The sequence below is a fragment of the Oryctolagus cuniculus genome, chromosome 5, assembly GCF_964237555.1.
Source record: "Oryctolagus cuniculus chromosome 5, mOryCun1.1, whole genome shotgun sequence".
NCBI lineage: Eukaryota > Metazoa > Chordata > Mammalia > Lagomorpha > Leporidae > Oryctolagus > Oryctolagus cuniculus.
The window spans coordinates 18005545-18021797 of record NC_091436.1 but is presented as its reverse complement, the minus strand read 5'-3'; the positions used below and the strand labels follow the sequence as shown (position 1 = coordinate 18021797).

General features: G+C 52.8%; 1 protein-coding gene across 1 annotated transcript; it reads right to left on the bottom strand.

The window, feature by feature from the left end:
• Positions 1-4038: 4038 nt before the first annotated feature.
• LOC138843147 (UL16-binding protein 1-like) lies at positions 4039-9211 on the bottom strand. The gene is made up of 5 exons (XM_070074605.1): positions 8874-9211; positions 5646-5903; positions 4981-5256; positions 4509-4614; positions 4039-4150 (listed from the first exon to the last, which is right to left on the bottom strand). Exons 1-5 carry the CDS (start codon positions 8959-8961, stop codon positions 4138-4140), a joined length of 741 nt encoding a protein of 246 aa, XP_069930706.1. The 5' UTR covers positions 8962-9211; the 3' UTR covers positions 4039-4137.
• Between the last annotated feature and the right edge of the window lie 7042 nt (positions 9212-16253).

The following is a 16253-nucleotide window of genomic DNA, read 5'->3' as shown; positions in this document are numbered from 1 at the left end:
GGATACAACAACAGCAGTGTTAAGAGGAAATTTTATAGCAATAGGTGCCTACATCAAGAAATTGGAAAGGCACCAAATAAATGAGCTATCAATGCCTCTCAAGGATCTAGAACAACTACAGCAAACCAAACTGAAACTAGTAGAAGAGAAATAATTAAAATTAGAAAAGAAATCAGGGCCAGTGCTGTTGTACAGTAGGTTAATCTTCCACCTGTGGCGCCGGCATCACATATGAACACTGGTTCTAGTCCTGGGTGCACTTTTTCCAATCCAGCTCTCTGCTATGGCCTGGGGAAGCAGTGGAAGATGGCTCAAGTCCTTGGGCCCCTGCACCCGTGTTGGAGACCAGAAGAAGCACCTGCCTCCTGGATTTGGATCGGCTCAGCTCTGGCCATTGTAGCCATATGGGTAGTGAACCAGTAGATGGAAGATCTTTCTGTCTGTCTCTCTCTCTCATTGTCTGTAAGTCTGCCTTTTAATAAATAAATAAAATCTTTGAAAAAATCGGAGAAGAATTCAACAAAATTGAATAAAACAATTACAAAAGATCAGCAAAACTAAGAGCTGGTTTTTGAAAAAATAAACAAAATTGACACACCATTGAAAGAGAGGAAATCTTCCCAAATTCTTTCTTTGAAGCCAGATCACCTTAATTCCTAAACCTGAAAAAGATGTAGCAGAGAAAGAGAATTACAGAGCAATTTCTTTGATGAACATAGGTGCAAAAATCCTCAATAAAAGCCTGGCTAATAGAATCCAACAACACCTCAGAAAGATCATCCACCCAGACCAAGGGAGACTTATCCCTGGTATGCAGGGATGGTTCAACATTTGCAAATCAATCAATGTGATACACCATATTAACAAACTGCAGAAGAGAAATCACATGACTATCTTAATAGATGCAGAGAAAGCATTTTCCATCCGATGGTTCACTCCTCAGAAGGCTGCAATATCTGGAGCTGAACCAATCTGAAGTCAGGAGCCAGAAGCTTCATCTGGGTCTCCCAAGTGGGTGCAGGGGCCCAAGGACTTGGGCCATCCTCCACTGGTATCCGAGGCCATAGCAGAGAGCTGGATCAGAAGAGGTGCAGCTGGGACTAGGACTGATGCCCATATGGATGCTGGAACTGCAGGCGGTGGCTTTACCTGCTAGGCACAGCACCGCCCCTTAATAGATATTCTACAAAAATAAGATGGACAGCATGGGGCAGTGGGGCGGGCTAGTCATGCAGCCCCCAGGACACCACCTTTGACTCCCAAAGCCAGTGGTGAGGGAGAGGCCATCTCCTTGGAGCAAGGTGAGAGAAACCTGCAGCAGCTCTGTCACTGGTGATATTGCCTGAGGGACAACTCGCGGTCCACATGACTTTGAGTCCAGCCTGGGGCACTAATGGGGATCGTGGTGCCCACCTAATCCTGTGAAGCCAGAGCATGTTGCTTTCTTCCCATCACCAACAAGGGTGCCTGGCAACGACCAGGAAGGACATGCTACCTTAATAAGGTGGGCAGAGGCTGCTGTGGGCCACACAACTGGGGGATTTTTACTGGAGGGATAAAATGCTGTGGTCCTCACTGACTTTGAGTCTGGCCTGGATGACTGGTCGGGGGCAGGGTGCGAATTAGTCCTATGAAGGACTAACCTTCCCTCACTCAATCAAGGTGGTGGCTGAACTCAACTTGCTAAGGCACAGCACTGGCCAACTTTTTTGGGCAGGAAGCTGTCTCATCCTGTTTGCTCTCTCTGGACTGAGGGGGCCCAAGGGGCTGCAAGCAGATCCCCTTCTCCTGAGACCATGGGGCCTTACGCACTATGAATGTGGGAATTCTGTGACTGTGTGATAGGGTGTGGGGTATGGCTGGGTCTTTGGGTAAGCATCATGTGAGGATTCAGAGATTGAGAGTTCCCTGAGTGCCTGGGGTGGGTTGTCACAGAGGGCTCTGTGCTCACATTGATGAACAGATGCAAAATCCTCAACAAAATACTAGCCAATGAAATCCAACAACACATCAGAAAGATCATTCGCAAGGACCAAGTGGGATGTATCCCTGGTATAAAGGGATGGTACAATATTCACAAATCCATGTGAAACATCACATTAGCAAATTGAAGAACAAAAACCATACGATTTTCTCAATAGATACAGAGAAAGCATTTGATGAAATACAGCACCCTCTCATGATGAAAATTCTAAGCAAATTGGGTATAGAAGGAACATTCCTCAACCCGATCAATTTATGACAAAACATGGCCATTGTCCTATGAATGAGGAAAAGCTGGAAGCATTCTCACAGAGATCTGTGAGATCTGGTACCAGACAAGGATGCCCACTCTCACAATTGCTATTCAATACAGTCCTGGAAGTTTTAGTCAGAGCCATTTGACAAGAAAAAGAAATCAAAAGGGGCCGGCGCCTCGGCTCAATAGGCTAATCCTCTGCATGTGGCGCCGGCATACCGGATTCTAGTCTGGTCGGGGCACCGGATTCTGTCCTGGTTGCCCCTCTTCCAGGCCAGCTCTCTGCTGTGGCCCGGGATTGCAGTGGAGGATGGCCCAAGTGCTTGGGCCCTGTATCCTCATGGGAGACCAGGAGAAGCACCTGGCTCCTGCCTTTGGATCAGCACAGTGTTCTGGCCGCAACACGCTGGCCGCGGCGGCCATTGGAGTGTGAATCAACAGCAAGGGAAGACCTTTCTCTCTGTCTCTCTCTCTCATTGTCCACTCTGCCTGTCAAAAAAAAAAAAAAAAAAAAAAAAAAAAAAAAAAGAAAGAAAGAAAGAAATCAAGAGGATACAAGTTGAGAAGGAGGAAGTGAAACTATCTCTGTTTGCAGATGACATGATTCTATATATAGGGGACCCAAAAGACTCTACCAACAGACTATTGGAACTCAGAGAAGAGTTTGGTAAAGTAGCAAGATATAAAGTTAATACACAAAAATCAACAGCCTTTGTATACACAGACAATGCCTTACCTTACACCTTACACAAAATCCACTCAAATCTGTCGAAGACCCAAGTCTATGACATGATACCATCACATTATTAGAAAACATTGGGGAAAACCCTGCAAGACATTGGCATAGGCAAAGAATTCTTAGAAAAATCCCAGAGGCACAGGCAATCAAATCCAAAATTGACAAACGGGATTACTTCAAATTGAGAAGCTTCTGCACTGCAAAGGAAATGCTCAGCAAAGTGAAGAGGCAACTGGTAAAATGGCAGAAATTACTTACCAACTATGCAACTGCTAAAGGATTAATAACCAGAATATGAAAAGAGATCACGAAACTCCACAACAGCAAACAATCCAGTCAAGAAATGAACTAAAGACTTAAACAGGCATTTTTCCAAGGAGGAAATCCAAATGACCAACAGACACCCTAAAAAACGCTCAGGGTCACTAGCCCTCAGGGAAATGCAAATCAAAATTGCAGTGAGGTTTCACCTCACCCCTGTCATAATGGGTTTCATACAGAAATCAATAAACAACATGGCTGGTGTGGATTTGTGGGAAAACGTACCCTAATCCATGGTTGGTAGGAATTAAACTGGTACAGCTACTGTGGAATGTCAGTATTGAGTTACCTCAGAAATTTGAATAGAGACCAAGCATATGACCCAGCCATCCCACTCCTGGGATTTTACCAAGTGAAATGAAATCAGCATATGAAAGAGTTATCTGTACCCTCATGTTTATTGCAATTCAACTCACAATAGCTAAGATATGGAATCAACCCCAATGCCCATTAACTGAAGACTGGATAAAAGAAATTTTGTGATGAGTACGTATGCATCGACTGTTGAATTCTTTACTTAGGATATGCTAAGTTGATCTCTGTATATAAAGATAATTAAACATGAATCTTAATGAAGAATGGGATGGGAGAGGGAGTAGGAGATGGGATGGTTTGCAGGTGGGAGGGTGGTTATAGGAAGAAAAACCACTATAATCCAAAAGTTGTAATTCTGAAATTTGTATTTATTAAATAGAAATTTTAAATAAGAAAGAAAGACCAAAAAAAAAAAAAAAGAACTTGTGCATCAGCCTTCTCTGGCAGCCCAATGTCTCCATCCCATTTGCCTCAAGCTCTTCAAGCTTCCATATCACATCTTGCATCAACTGCACGGGTCAAGCTAGTGAAGACACCTAAGGCACAAAGGCAGAAACAGCAGGAGATCACCTGATAAGGAAAAGGGTGGGGTAGGGATGGAGGAGACAGAGGGATGGATGGTGCTCTGCATGTTCAGACGCTCAGTGTGGATTTTTTCTGACTACACTAAGAGTCCCTGGGGAAGGTGCTGGTGACTCAGAGGGTGGGGCTGGGCATTCTACTGAGGAACATGAGGTCTGCTTCTCCAGGACTCATCTCCACACAAGCAGGTCCAGCTCAGAGGGCAGGGGTGGACTCAGGGAATCCCTTTCCCATTTCCCAAGCCAGCCATCTGCCCTGTGCTTCCCTCCCGTGCTGCCCTCCATACCTGTCACTCAGAATGGCTCCCCTTACCGGACAAGGAGGACTGAGCCGGTGAGGAGCAGGAGAAAAGTCCAGGACATGGGCATGGTGGCCATGACCTTGGATGGGACGGCTCCTGAGGTTGTGGGTGGCTGCGCTGAAATGGAAGCAGAAGATTGGAGGCCCCCATGCAGACTCCAAACCCCAGGAGAGGCCTTCCAGCTCCTGCTCCTGGGAAAGGCAGCCATACTGTTGCTGTCATAGGGAGGGACACAGCACTGGATCACGTTCTCAGACACACACACAGACATGCACACACTGGCACAACACACACACATGCATTCATGCCTACATCCTCACATGCACACACAGACACACAGCATGCACACAAATCCATGTTCCCACACACATATCCACCGGCAACCACACCATTGCACCAAAACCCTTGCACACACACATGCACATGGTGGCTTCACCTCATCTCCAGGGAAAACCCCTTCCCGCCACCCCTGGCCCTAGTTACCTGTAGACTCCAGCATCTCCTCCCTGGGCAACAAGAAGTTCCCCAGCCACCTTGTGCAGTCTCCCACGGACACCTTCCGCAAGAACTCAGTCAGCTGCCTGTCATTCTCCCAGGTTGTCTTCATCCAGCTGGCCCCAGGATGAACCTGTGCCCACATTCTGGCGTCCGGGTCAAAGAGGAGGCCGATCTGTCCATCGAAGCTGAACTGCCAGGACCCGTGCCTGCCGCCGCTGGCTCCACACTGACAGCACATCCTGCCCTGCAGGCTCCAGGGATCTGCCCCCATTGGAAAGACATTGTCAGAGATCAGTCTTGACAGGTCCTCTGCCCCACCTGGGATCCACTTCTCCCATCCGTTTCTCTGGTATCTCCTGGCCCTGCTCTGTCCTCTGCATCCTGCACTTCCTCCTGGGGCACTTGAGTGGGGCCAACTTGCAACTTCACAGAAACATAAGGAAGTCCCCATGCCCAGATCAGTCTTGACAGACCCTCTGCCCCACCTGGGATCCTGCATTCCCGTCCCCTTTGCATACCTGGCCCTGATGTCCCACCTCTCCCACCTTGTCGCTGGGCCTCCAAAGGAAGAGCAGTGTCCAGTTCTGCACATGGAAATCCTCAGTCCTGGTTCACAAACCTGCCCTCTGCCCAGGGACTTTCAGGCTCACCCTTGCTTGTGGAATGTTTCATTTCGGCCACTTGCTGGTTGAGGGCGTCCACCACGTCTCGCAGCATTTCTGTCTGCTCTGCCCAGTTGTCAATGGCATCCACTTCCCTCCCAAGGGGGTCAAAAAAGCTGATCTTAGTGAAGCTGCAGTCACAGTGCAGAATCCTCCTGTCATCCACGTGACCTTGAACATCACAGCGTTGCTGTCCATGTCTGGCCTTGGGATTGACAGTTATGTTGTAGCAGAGGGAGTGACTGTCTGTGGAAGAGAAACACGAGTGAGGCGTGGGGATGAGAAAGGACTCACACTCAACCTCTCCCCCAGCTCCAAGACACTCAGGAGCCCACCTGAAGGGCGGGGCTGGGACGCAGGGAAATCAATTCCTGCCATGGCAACTCCATCACTGGCTCCTGACTTTCTCCCACCTGTGCTCCTTGTAATTCATTCAGGTTCTCTGACCAAGTACACAGGGTCCTCACATGGCCCACTAGACTCAGAGGGAGCTGGTGACAGGAGTCCTGTGTAAGCACACACAGTACCTAAGCTCACATGCATCAGAACAGAAACTCCGACACCACGTGCTTAGGAAGTGCAAACCATGGTGTGCATGGTCCCTGGGCAGCCACTGTCTTCTGGGAGCACCTGGCAGAACTGACTCCAAGAGGCAAGAGAAAGACAGAGACAGGTGTGCCTAGGAGGGCAGGACTGAGAACAAGGTTTCCCGAGAGGCAGGCAGTGGGAAACAGCAACGGCTCTCACTGCACGCCTCTGGGTGAAGGAAAGTCTAGGTAACTCGGGGAGTGAGCACACGAGGACACCAACGTCCACCACCAGAGACCGCAGATCTCCACGTACATCCCATGGACGCTGGTCCTGGGTAAAACACAGAACTCGAGCCCAGAACTTCAGTTTCCTGAGCTGGAGCCACCCGTGCCCCTCGCCTGTGAGGAACTCCTGGTGGACACCCTGTGAAAGGCAGGTGTCTTGTTAACTGCTCCGGAGGTACTGGCTGTAGGTTAGGTAGGAAGTGAGCAGGGAGGGTGTTGGAGAGGGACCCTGGGCCACAGAGGGGCCTCTTGAGGGTGGAGAGCAGCAGGTCTGTTTAGTTCACAGTCATGGTAGGCTCCCATGGCTGGAGATCACAGGAAGCCTGTCAGGAGGGGTTGGGCAAGACCTTGACATCTGCCAGCTCACATTCCTCCCTTAAGGGAGGCCTCTCAGCTGCTGGGAGCTGTTTGAGCGGCAGCCCTGCAAGCACAGGGTGTGAGTCATCCTCCCCTGCGTGTGGAAGAAACTCCTCCTGCAGGAACTTAACACAGATTATGGGTGAGACCACCCTCTGAGGTAGCTGAGTCTGCTGGACAGGTGGTGATGCAGGTGAACACTGGGTGAATACCAGGCTGACTCCCAGAATTCCCTCTGAGAGGATATCTAGTAACCAGCTAAGGGCTTGCAGGCCATGTAGCATCAGCTGCAACCACCCCGCTCTGAGCTTCCAGCACCACAGGAACCTCAGACAACACGTGGGTCTTCAAGGTGCTCACAGAAAGTACATGTTCCCAGGAAAACAGGGACTTTGTGTGCACAGGTTTCAAAACGTTTTCTGCGCCCAATTAGACACCTTTTCATCCCATCTCTCCACAAATTGGTTGAAGATGTGAATGAATGAATGAATGAATGAACGTGGTTGTATTTGCCCCATTCTCCACGGCCAGAGCTCTGTGCTGGGAAAGGGGCCGTGTCGGGCAACTCCTATCTGGAGAATGCTAGCCTGGACCTCCAGTGTGGACAGGCAAGGCCACACCCACTACACAAGGGACGTCTACCCATTTCAGTGTGGTTCTTGGTATGGGACCGGACTCACGAAGAGAGGGGGGGCATCCGGCCACGGGCTAGGGGTGACCACACAGCCTCCCAGCTGCCATCATGAGCAGGGCTCCTCACCCACGAGGTCATTCAAGAGACAGGCCTGGCAGTCGCCACTGGACACAATTCTCTGGAGCCGGGGGTGTGGGGGCAGGGCCAGATGAAGCAAAGCAGCTGCAGTAGCAGGGAGCCTGTCCCCAGATGCCAGCACGAGGCAGCACCACTCACCCCGAGGTGAGCTCACACAGCGGCTGCAGGGAGTGTCCCCACGTGGACCCAGGACTCCGCTGGACAGCACAGGAGTAGCAGTAACGCTGCAACCACAGGACCCCACTCCTCTCCCTGCGGCCACCAGAAGCCGCAGCAGGACAGAATCCACTGCTGACTCTCACCCACACACCCGAGACTCCACTCGAGAAGGACACCCTGTGGGCTGGGGCTCCAGCAGCCGGGACATTGAGGATGCCGCGAACCTGGGGTGGGCAAATGGGACCCTGCTCAGATCTGGGCCCTAGTTCCTTTGCAAGTTGTCCCTGGCTGGTGATGTCACTGAGGACAGCAAGAAAAATTGAGCAGCTGGGGAGACAGATGACTCAGAGCCAGTAAGTCCCCTTTGCACACAAGTTGGCCAGCTCCTGTGAAAACAAGGCTCGTCACCTATAGTGCTGCCTCCCAGCAGCGAGGGGAAGTGCAGGACAAGGTGCCTGAACCCAGGGTGGTGGTGGGGGGATGGTGGCCCCATCCCTTCAAATTCAGGCACTGGGCTGAGGTCTGGGTGTGCCTGCCTGGGGTGACCTCAGGCAGCGGAATGAGGCCATCAGGTAGGGGAGAAGTCAGGACCTGCCAGATGAGAAAGGGACAGATTGGACCCGAAGCCCGGGGATCCTGGTCCTGTGCCAAGACTAGTCTACAGTCTTTCAGTGACTAAGGGACTCAGGACAGACCAGGAAGGATGAGAAAGGCAGACTGGCAGGGAATCCCTGTGTTCCTGGTCCCGTGCTGAGATGGCCCCGGGGCTCACAGGACTCATCAACTCAGGAGCAAAGTGGCCTGATGAGGCTGTGAGTGGTGGGGATAGTGGGTGATGGTTGGCAGCAAGTGGACGCTGGTGGTTGGAGGGGGAGTTGTGGTTGCAGAGCGGAGTCGGGGGATGGCCTTCCTGCAGGGTCCGCACTCATTCGTGCCCCATGGCTCCGTGCCCACTGACCCCAGGATGGGCCTGGGGCACCATCAGTTTCCACCGCCCCCTCCCATCCTCCTCCTGTGACCTCTAGGAGAAGGGGCCTCAGGGTAGCCGCAGGCCCGCGAGGAGGTCCCCACCCTCTCTCCCAGGCCCTGCTCCCCTGCCCTGAAAGCACTCACCGGCCAGCAGTGCCTGGAGCCCGGCTGCCAGCAGAGGCAGGAGCAGAAGCAGCAGGGACGTGAAGCAGCGCAGGGCCAGCAGCTCCATCCCGGAGTGAGTGAGTTCAGCACTGACTGCGTATTTAAGGACAGCCAACTCATTTACATACAGTTACAAGGACTTTTTCGCGCCACTGGCTGCTGGCCCTGTGCCAGGTTGGAGTCAGAGCAGCTCTGAGGTAGCAGGCTGACTCCTGTCTGCCAAGCTACCTTTGCCCGCTTTCTGGCTGGGTGGAGTCGCTCCTTGGGAGGCTTCAGTCCAATCCAAGACATGGTCAAAGTCTAGCACCTGCACGGCCTGGAGCACTGCAGGTGACAGCTCCCTCGCTCTCTCCCTCATTCCCTCGCTCTCTCTCTCTCCCTCTTTCCCTCTGTGTGTGCGTGCGTGTGTGTGTGTGTGTGTGTGTTGCTCTGCCTACAGAAGGAAAGGTGGAGGGAGGGTGGGGAGAAGGAGAAGGAGGAGGGAAGGAGGACAGACAGAGGAAGAACATGTGGGTGGGCTGCAGGGAGGCAGGCAGGCAGGCAGGCAGGCATCCTGGGTTCCTGGCCTTGTTAAAACCCCACTCCCGGGTGCAGAGGACCTGGGGGGCTGCTGTTCCCCTTGCAGGGCGAGAGGTGTGGATGGAGCACCCCCTGCTGCCCACTGCTCTCTCCGTTGCGAGGAGCGCAAGCTCATGGACACTAGTACATAAATAAAGCACACAGTATTTAGGAAACAAATCTTCTATCAAGTGGAACAGTTTGATGCTTGGCATTGTTGTGCCTGAGCGAGTGCGGACAGAGGAGCGCCACACACTGAAGAGTTTGAGAGTCCTTTATTGCTGGCGGCCTAGAGGGGGCTCATGCCCCAAGAACTCTCGCCCAGAGACCCAAAGCAGCAGGGTGTATAAAGGCAAAAACTGCAAAATTGGGAGAGGAATACATGGTCGCTAAGATGGTGAGGGAGCACATAGTTCCTGGGGTCAAGATAACCTAAAACCTATGCGAAATTAGTATCCATTATAATCTTGACAGTACCAGTTACAGTCTTAACAATCATCAATTAGAATCTTGACATTAATCCAATTATTGGTTTTAATTATATGTAGGATATAGACAAATCACATTTTTATCATTACCCCGGGTGCACCCTTTCTACTTTCAAGCTTGAGCGATCATGCTAGGGGGTTCTGTGCTTTGCCAAGTGAGATGTAGTGGACTGCTGGTGTCCGACTGTTTTAGATCATAGTTTCAGACCAGACTCTCATGGTGGGGGGGAGGGTGCTTTCCCAGAATGGAGTCTCAGGTGCTCCACATGGAGTCCCTTCTGTCAAGGTGCTGCTTCAGCATCCAGACTCTCTTGTGCCCTCACTATGCCAGCAGCAACTGTAAAAGGGTCTGGGCTTCCACACTCCACCTTAGCTGCCTCAGACCCCACATCGAAGGCATGGCATGCATCCTTCAGGGCGACAGTTAGGCTTCGGCTTCCCAGGCTGTGGCTCAAGCACAGAGCACACATAAGGGCCAGGGTGGGAGGTAGAAAGATAAGTAAAGTTAGAAACCGTGGCCAGCCATTATTAACCATGTCCACACAAGAGCCCACGACTGTGTCCGCGGTCCCTAGAACAAGACAGGTACCCTCTTCACCTAGCAGAGAGGCATTGTGGGCCTGCACCCAGCCCACCATATGCGTTCACACCTCACATTGGGTGCCAGTCACGGGCTCATCCTGGGAGTCCCGCACACTGTCGGCATGGGTGGGGCACCAGCACTCTTCCATAAGACACACCGGAGACAAGTTTCAGGGCACACGACAGCTTTATTAGCACCAAGCACACCTTGTAAAGGGCAGGCAGAGGGCACCTAACTGATTCATGGCAGCACTAATTCTATAACTGAAGGTTGTATTTTGCCGATATGCTTCTCAATCAGCTTGAAGGTCACATAGGCTCCTAGCTTTCCAGGTGGGCCTGGGCCACACCCAGGAGCAGTTTACCTGATTGGCAGAGGCAGGGCTGGGGGAAACGTGCCTGGGGCTCCTGGGCCTGTCAGAACTCAGGCTAACTGCATGGGCTAGGCAGGCAGTCTCACGGGATCTCCCACAGTGGAGTGCGCTGCATTGTGTCGCTGGGCCAGAGTTTGAACAGGGAATGGCAAGCACACCTAGTGAAGAGATGGGATCCAAGTCATAGCACCAGTGTTACTGAACTGGGGCTAACGGCTCATGACAGGTTAAAATACAGAATCAATACATAAAAACAAAATGGTACAGAAACTAACACGAAAAGGAGGGCACAGGCAGTGTCTTGCAGTCTGGATACAAACTCTCACTGGCATGGCTGCTTGCAGTCTCTCTCCTTATATTCCGTGTTTCTCTTTGTAACTTGGGTCTTAAACTGGGCTCTTCCAGGTGTTAATTAAAAAAGCTAACAAAAACAAAACAAAACAAAACAAAAAAGGACTCTTTGACCAAGTCTCCCAGGTCTTCCCTATTCCCTCAAAGGAACACTTCCACATAGGACTCTGGGCCACTCAGCACGGAATCTGGACTCCTGGGCTAGGAAGTGCCTACATCCTTACTCAGCCTGATGAGGTCACAGGAGACAGAGCTCGTCCTGTTTCCCAGTAGAAGAAGGAAGGGGCCAGAGTCCCTGGGTATGGGAGCTGTAGTTGAAGAGAACTCCATATGAGCGGAGCCGAGAGGCCCAAAGGGCTGCAAGCACTTTCCACGGCCCAACAACTCCAAAGGCACCCAATGGTGAATGTCCCAGATAGGCAGTGTCATGTCAGTCGTGTGGTCACTGTGGTTGATTCCAGCATCACAGATGGGAGAGGCCCTGGTTAGAGAAAAGACAGGTGATGCCCTGCTCCAGGACAGCCCCGACTACTCCTAGAGTCCTCCGGTCTCAGGAATTCTCCACCCTCCCCCCATCAGATGCAATAAAGAAGGAATCTTCCTCAGATTCTCAGCATAGATGCTGTTCCCCCTGCCCGCCCACTCTGCCACTCCGGATAGTGGACTTTGCTTACAACAAACCTTGCTAGTTCATTTTAACCTTGGAGCATCCCACAGTTCTCTTCCTGCAGGGGGACCAAGATCTTAGACACGTTCTCTAGTTACAGGAACGCCCTGTGCTCTGCCTTAGGAGTTGGTTCCCAAAGGCCTTCCCACCCTTCATCCTGGGATGGGCTCAGCCTCCTCTTTGTTTGGAGGATGAATCTCTCCGAGAACGACCCCTCAAGTGGAGAGTCCATGCTGCTTGCTGCCCACAAACCTATGCCTGTGTTCCTGTGCCCCAGTCTCCCGTGACTGGGCCCTGAATCTGCGCTACACAATCCTGAGCTGGCTAAGCCTTCTTCAACCCACAGGCCATGAACCAGCTGCTGAACCTGGTGTAGGAAAGGGCCCCTCCCTCTCCCTCTCCCTCCACCAGGCTGGCTCCTGACAGTGAGAATTTCTTAGAATTCAGAGATCAGTCTAGACAGATCCTCTGCCCCACCTGGTATCTACTTCTCCCGTCCGTCCCTCTGGTATCTCCTGGCCGTGCTCTGTCCTCTGCATCTTGCACTTCCTTTTGGGGCACTTGGGAGAGAGAGAAAGGGGAAGATCTTCCTTCCACTGGCTTACTGGCTCACTCCCTAAATCGCTGCGGATGGGGCCCGGTCCCTAGTACTTGGGCCATCCTCCACTGCTCTCCCAGGCACATTAGCAGGGAGTTGGATCAGAAGTGGACCAACCAGGACTTGAACTAGCACCCATATGGATGCTGGCACTGCAGATGGCGGCTTAACGCACTGCACCACAGCACCAGCCCCCAGGGCTATTCCTAATGGAGAATCAGGACATGGGCTCCCAGTGTCCCGTGCCACTCGCAGCAGGGACAAGCATACCATGTGAGTGTACTCCTGGTTTGAGACTGGGCCCTGGGAGAGAGGAGGCTTCTGGTCATGGGCTCTCAGTGACCACCAGCCTCAGGGTGCCGTCATGAGCCGGACTCCTCACTCCCTAGGTCATGAGAAAGGCTCAGCAGCCACAGATGGACAGGATTCTCAGCTGGCCGAGCAGGGCCGGAGGGAACTCAGCGACTGCAGGGGCAGGCGGCCCACTCTCTGAGATACCAGCACTGAGGCAGCACCTCCTGCCCTTAGCTCACACCTGTAGTTCCTGGACTGACCCTCTGGCCCACGTAAGCCACGCGGCTGCTGGGTAAGAGAGAAGGGACAGTAGGCCCCAAACCACAGGACTCCACTGCTATCCCTAGAGGCCACCAGAAGCCACAGGCAAGATAGGACCCACTGCCGTGTCTTACACAGGCAGCAGGGACTCCCCCTGAAGCCACCACGGCAGGGTTGCACCCCGGTAGTCGGGTGTTCTCATCTGGGGTAGGCAAAGTAGGATGGCGGCCAACTCTGGGCTCCATTCGTTTGCATGGCGTCTCTGTCCGCCTTGGGTATGGGGGGAGTCGGCAGGAAGCTCAGGCAGGGACAGGTGAGCTGGAGTTTCTACCTGCCCCGCACTGTGTCTCTGTGCCCCTCACCTGTCAGCCCAGGATGCCCACTTTCCCACCACACCCTTGTGGCTCATCCAGGACCAGGAAGCAGGAGCCACCATGATGGCCATGTGGAAATTAAACTCCACCTGGAGGCACCACGAAGCCCCAGAGTGCCGCACACAAGCCCAACTTCACTCTATTTAGGCATTCGGTGAGGGCACCTCCCTCTATCTCACAGGAGGCTGATGGAGCATGTGAATCCCTCCCTCTCCGGCTTCCCCTCCCCCCACAGGTAACTGGGGCCCACGCGTGACAGGTATCTCTGTGTGGGGTGGTCCACAGGCACGTGTGAGTGTATATTCTCTGTTAAATAAATCCCGCTAGCACGTGAGCCTGGTGGTTTTGTTTTTGTTTTTGTTTTTTTTTTCCCCTCTGCCATAAACTCTTAGCTCTGTGAGGCCAGCACCGGGAATAAAGATTCAATCGCAGGCCACAGCACCTGCACATAAGGCAGGTGAATATGAGACAGACATGAGGCAGCCACAGCTACACTCTGGTCACCTGCTCCCCTCCGGGTCCCTATGTCAGAGGCTCCTGCCTGTGAGCTCTTGGCTCTCAGCCAGCTGCAGCTGCAGGACGCCCCGTGGTTTCTGCTGCCATTGCTCTGGCTTCACCTCGTGCCCCAGGTCACATTTTGCGGGGATTTCTCTGGCCAGCTGGCTTCTGCCCTACTCTCCTCGCCAGTGCCCTGCGGAGGTGCGGCAGCGCCAGTGCCCAGCTCACCTGCTGCCCGCGCCTCGAGGTGCCGTCCCAGAGGTGGAGCGGAAACCGCAAGCAAGGAATGAACTTGCCTACTCCAGCCAGTGCTGCGCAGGACCGGAACACTGGAGTTGCCTTCTCCACACCGGGCACAGGAAAGGGGCTTGTAGGAAGTGCTCACAGGTGGTGACTCAGAGCCCGGGGCTCCGCTGCCCAGCGCTGCCAGCCCTCGCCTCGCACTTCCTCTCTGCTTTTTTAAGGCTTTTTTTTTTTTGAATTGTTTATTTTTATTGTACGCGCAGAGAAACAGAGACCTTGCATTCATTGTCTCATTCCCCAGCGCCTGAAGCAGCCAGGGCTGGGCCAGGAATCCAGGACCAAGAACTGCATGTGGGTCTCCCGGGAGGGTCACAGGGGCTCTGGTACTGGAGCTCTCACCAGCAGGGAGCGGGAACCAGGGGGAGTGGCAGGGACTGCACCCAGGCACCCCCTTAGGGATATGGGGTTCCCGAGGCTGCGGGTGCAGCCTCTTCTTCAGATGTGCCCCCCCTTCCTGTCTTCATAAAACAAAGAACTCATTAAGAGTAAAAGCAAACTTCTCAAAACAACAACAACAAAAAAGAAAGTCTGGCTGCTCAGCGTGTTATACCCGAAGCGAGACCCGGAGAATTTGGTATTAGGGGATCCCCCGAATGCCCCAGCCCGGCTGCGGCTTCTGTGCACTCCCTCTGCGTCACTGGTAGCCCAGATTAAAGAGGTGGAGGAAGGGCGGGGCCGCTCTGGATCTGTTTTTAGGCACTGGGAAAGTGCCTGGGTTGTTTCTGTTTAGGAGCCAATGACTCTGCGGGGATGGAGTTGAGTTGCTCCAGCTGCGGAAGGCACCCAGTCCCTGCCTAGGTGGCTCCATGAGGAACGCGCCCCCAGATGGCCTTGATGGGTCCTGTGGTGGGGTGCACAGCCTAAAGACACAGCGAGACTTTTGCGGTCCAGTTAGGAGTCTTGATTAGCCAGCTGGGGGCTGCCTTCTCACAGAGCAAGTTCGGAGAGAACAGCCAGAGCTGCAGTGCTGGTGGGGGTGGTTTTACAGGCAAACTCTCTTCTTATTTGTCATTTGATCATGTGTGCAAGCAGCCAAGCAATGCACAGAAGTGAGAAAAGGTTAGCCACTCAGCCAGTTTTTTCTTTTAACTTTTCTTTTCATTGTTGCGGTCGTGGTCAGGCTGAGTCATTCTGTGTCTGTAGCTGGGAGAAGGCTGGAGGAGCCACAGTCCAGTGGGCTTGGCTGTCATCAAGCGAGCAGAGGTACAGAAGTCATAAATCGGCCAGTTAAAAACCAGCATTTATGTTTATGAACAACGGGCCCTGTAACTAAAGCAACCAAACAAAATAATCAACAGTCTGTGACAGCCGGGCGTGCTATACCCTGTAGACAATTTCAACTTTCAGTCACCTGTCACAGTCCTTCGAACACGGCCTGGTCCACTGCTGGTGGCTACCTGCCGCCCAGGGTTGGGAGTTGAAGACCTAGTGCATCTGCATGTCAATGTCCTGAATTCATGCCCCACCCCCCACTCCAAATCACTGGTTATGGGATGTTTCCGTTTTCTATGAATTTCCCAATTTTTTTTTTTTTTTTTTTTTGACAGGAGGCACGTATGGTGCTTTGGTAATCAGGAAACAAACAACACCGAGCAGCCCTGGGAAGATGCTTTAGGACCCACCACGTGTCCCCACGCCCTGACCAGGTGGCCCCTGCCTCGTAGGAGCCCCGAAATAGTTTTGTGGCCATGCCTGGGCCCTGAAGAGACTATTTAGGGTATTTCTGCTCACTTCTCCTAGACAGGCTAGCTCAAGAAAAGACCACGTGCCTTAAAAGATAATGTGATTATGGGGGTGGGAGGGAAGCAAAAGAGCAGTAGGCTAGTGCTAGTTTCAGGAGGGAGGCAGGAAGCAAACGTGCAGGAGGCTGGAAGATGCCCCCCCCACCCCCCCCGAGCTGGCTTCCTCGTGCTGCTCAAGCGCAGTTGCCGTGTGTGGCCTTGAGTGGACGTGAGGTTGCAGCTGGCCCCCAAGAACCTTCCAGACAGGTCTGTTGAAGCTGCTCCTTCTC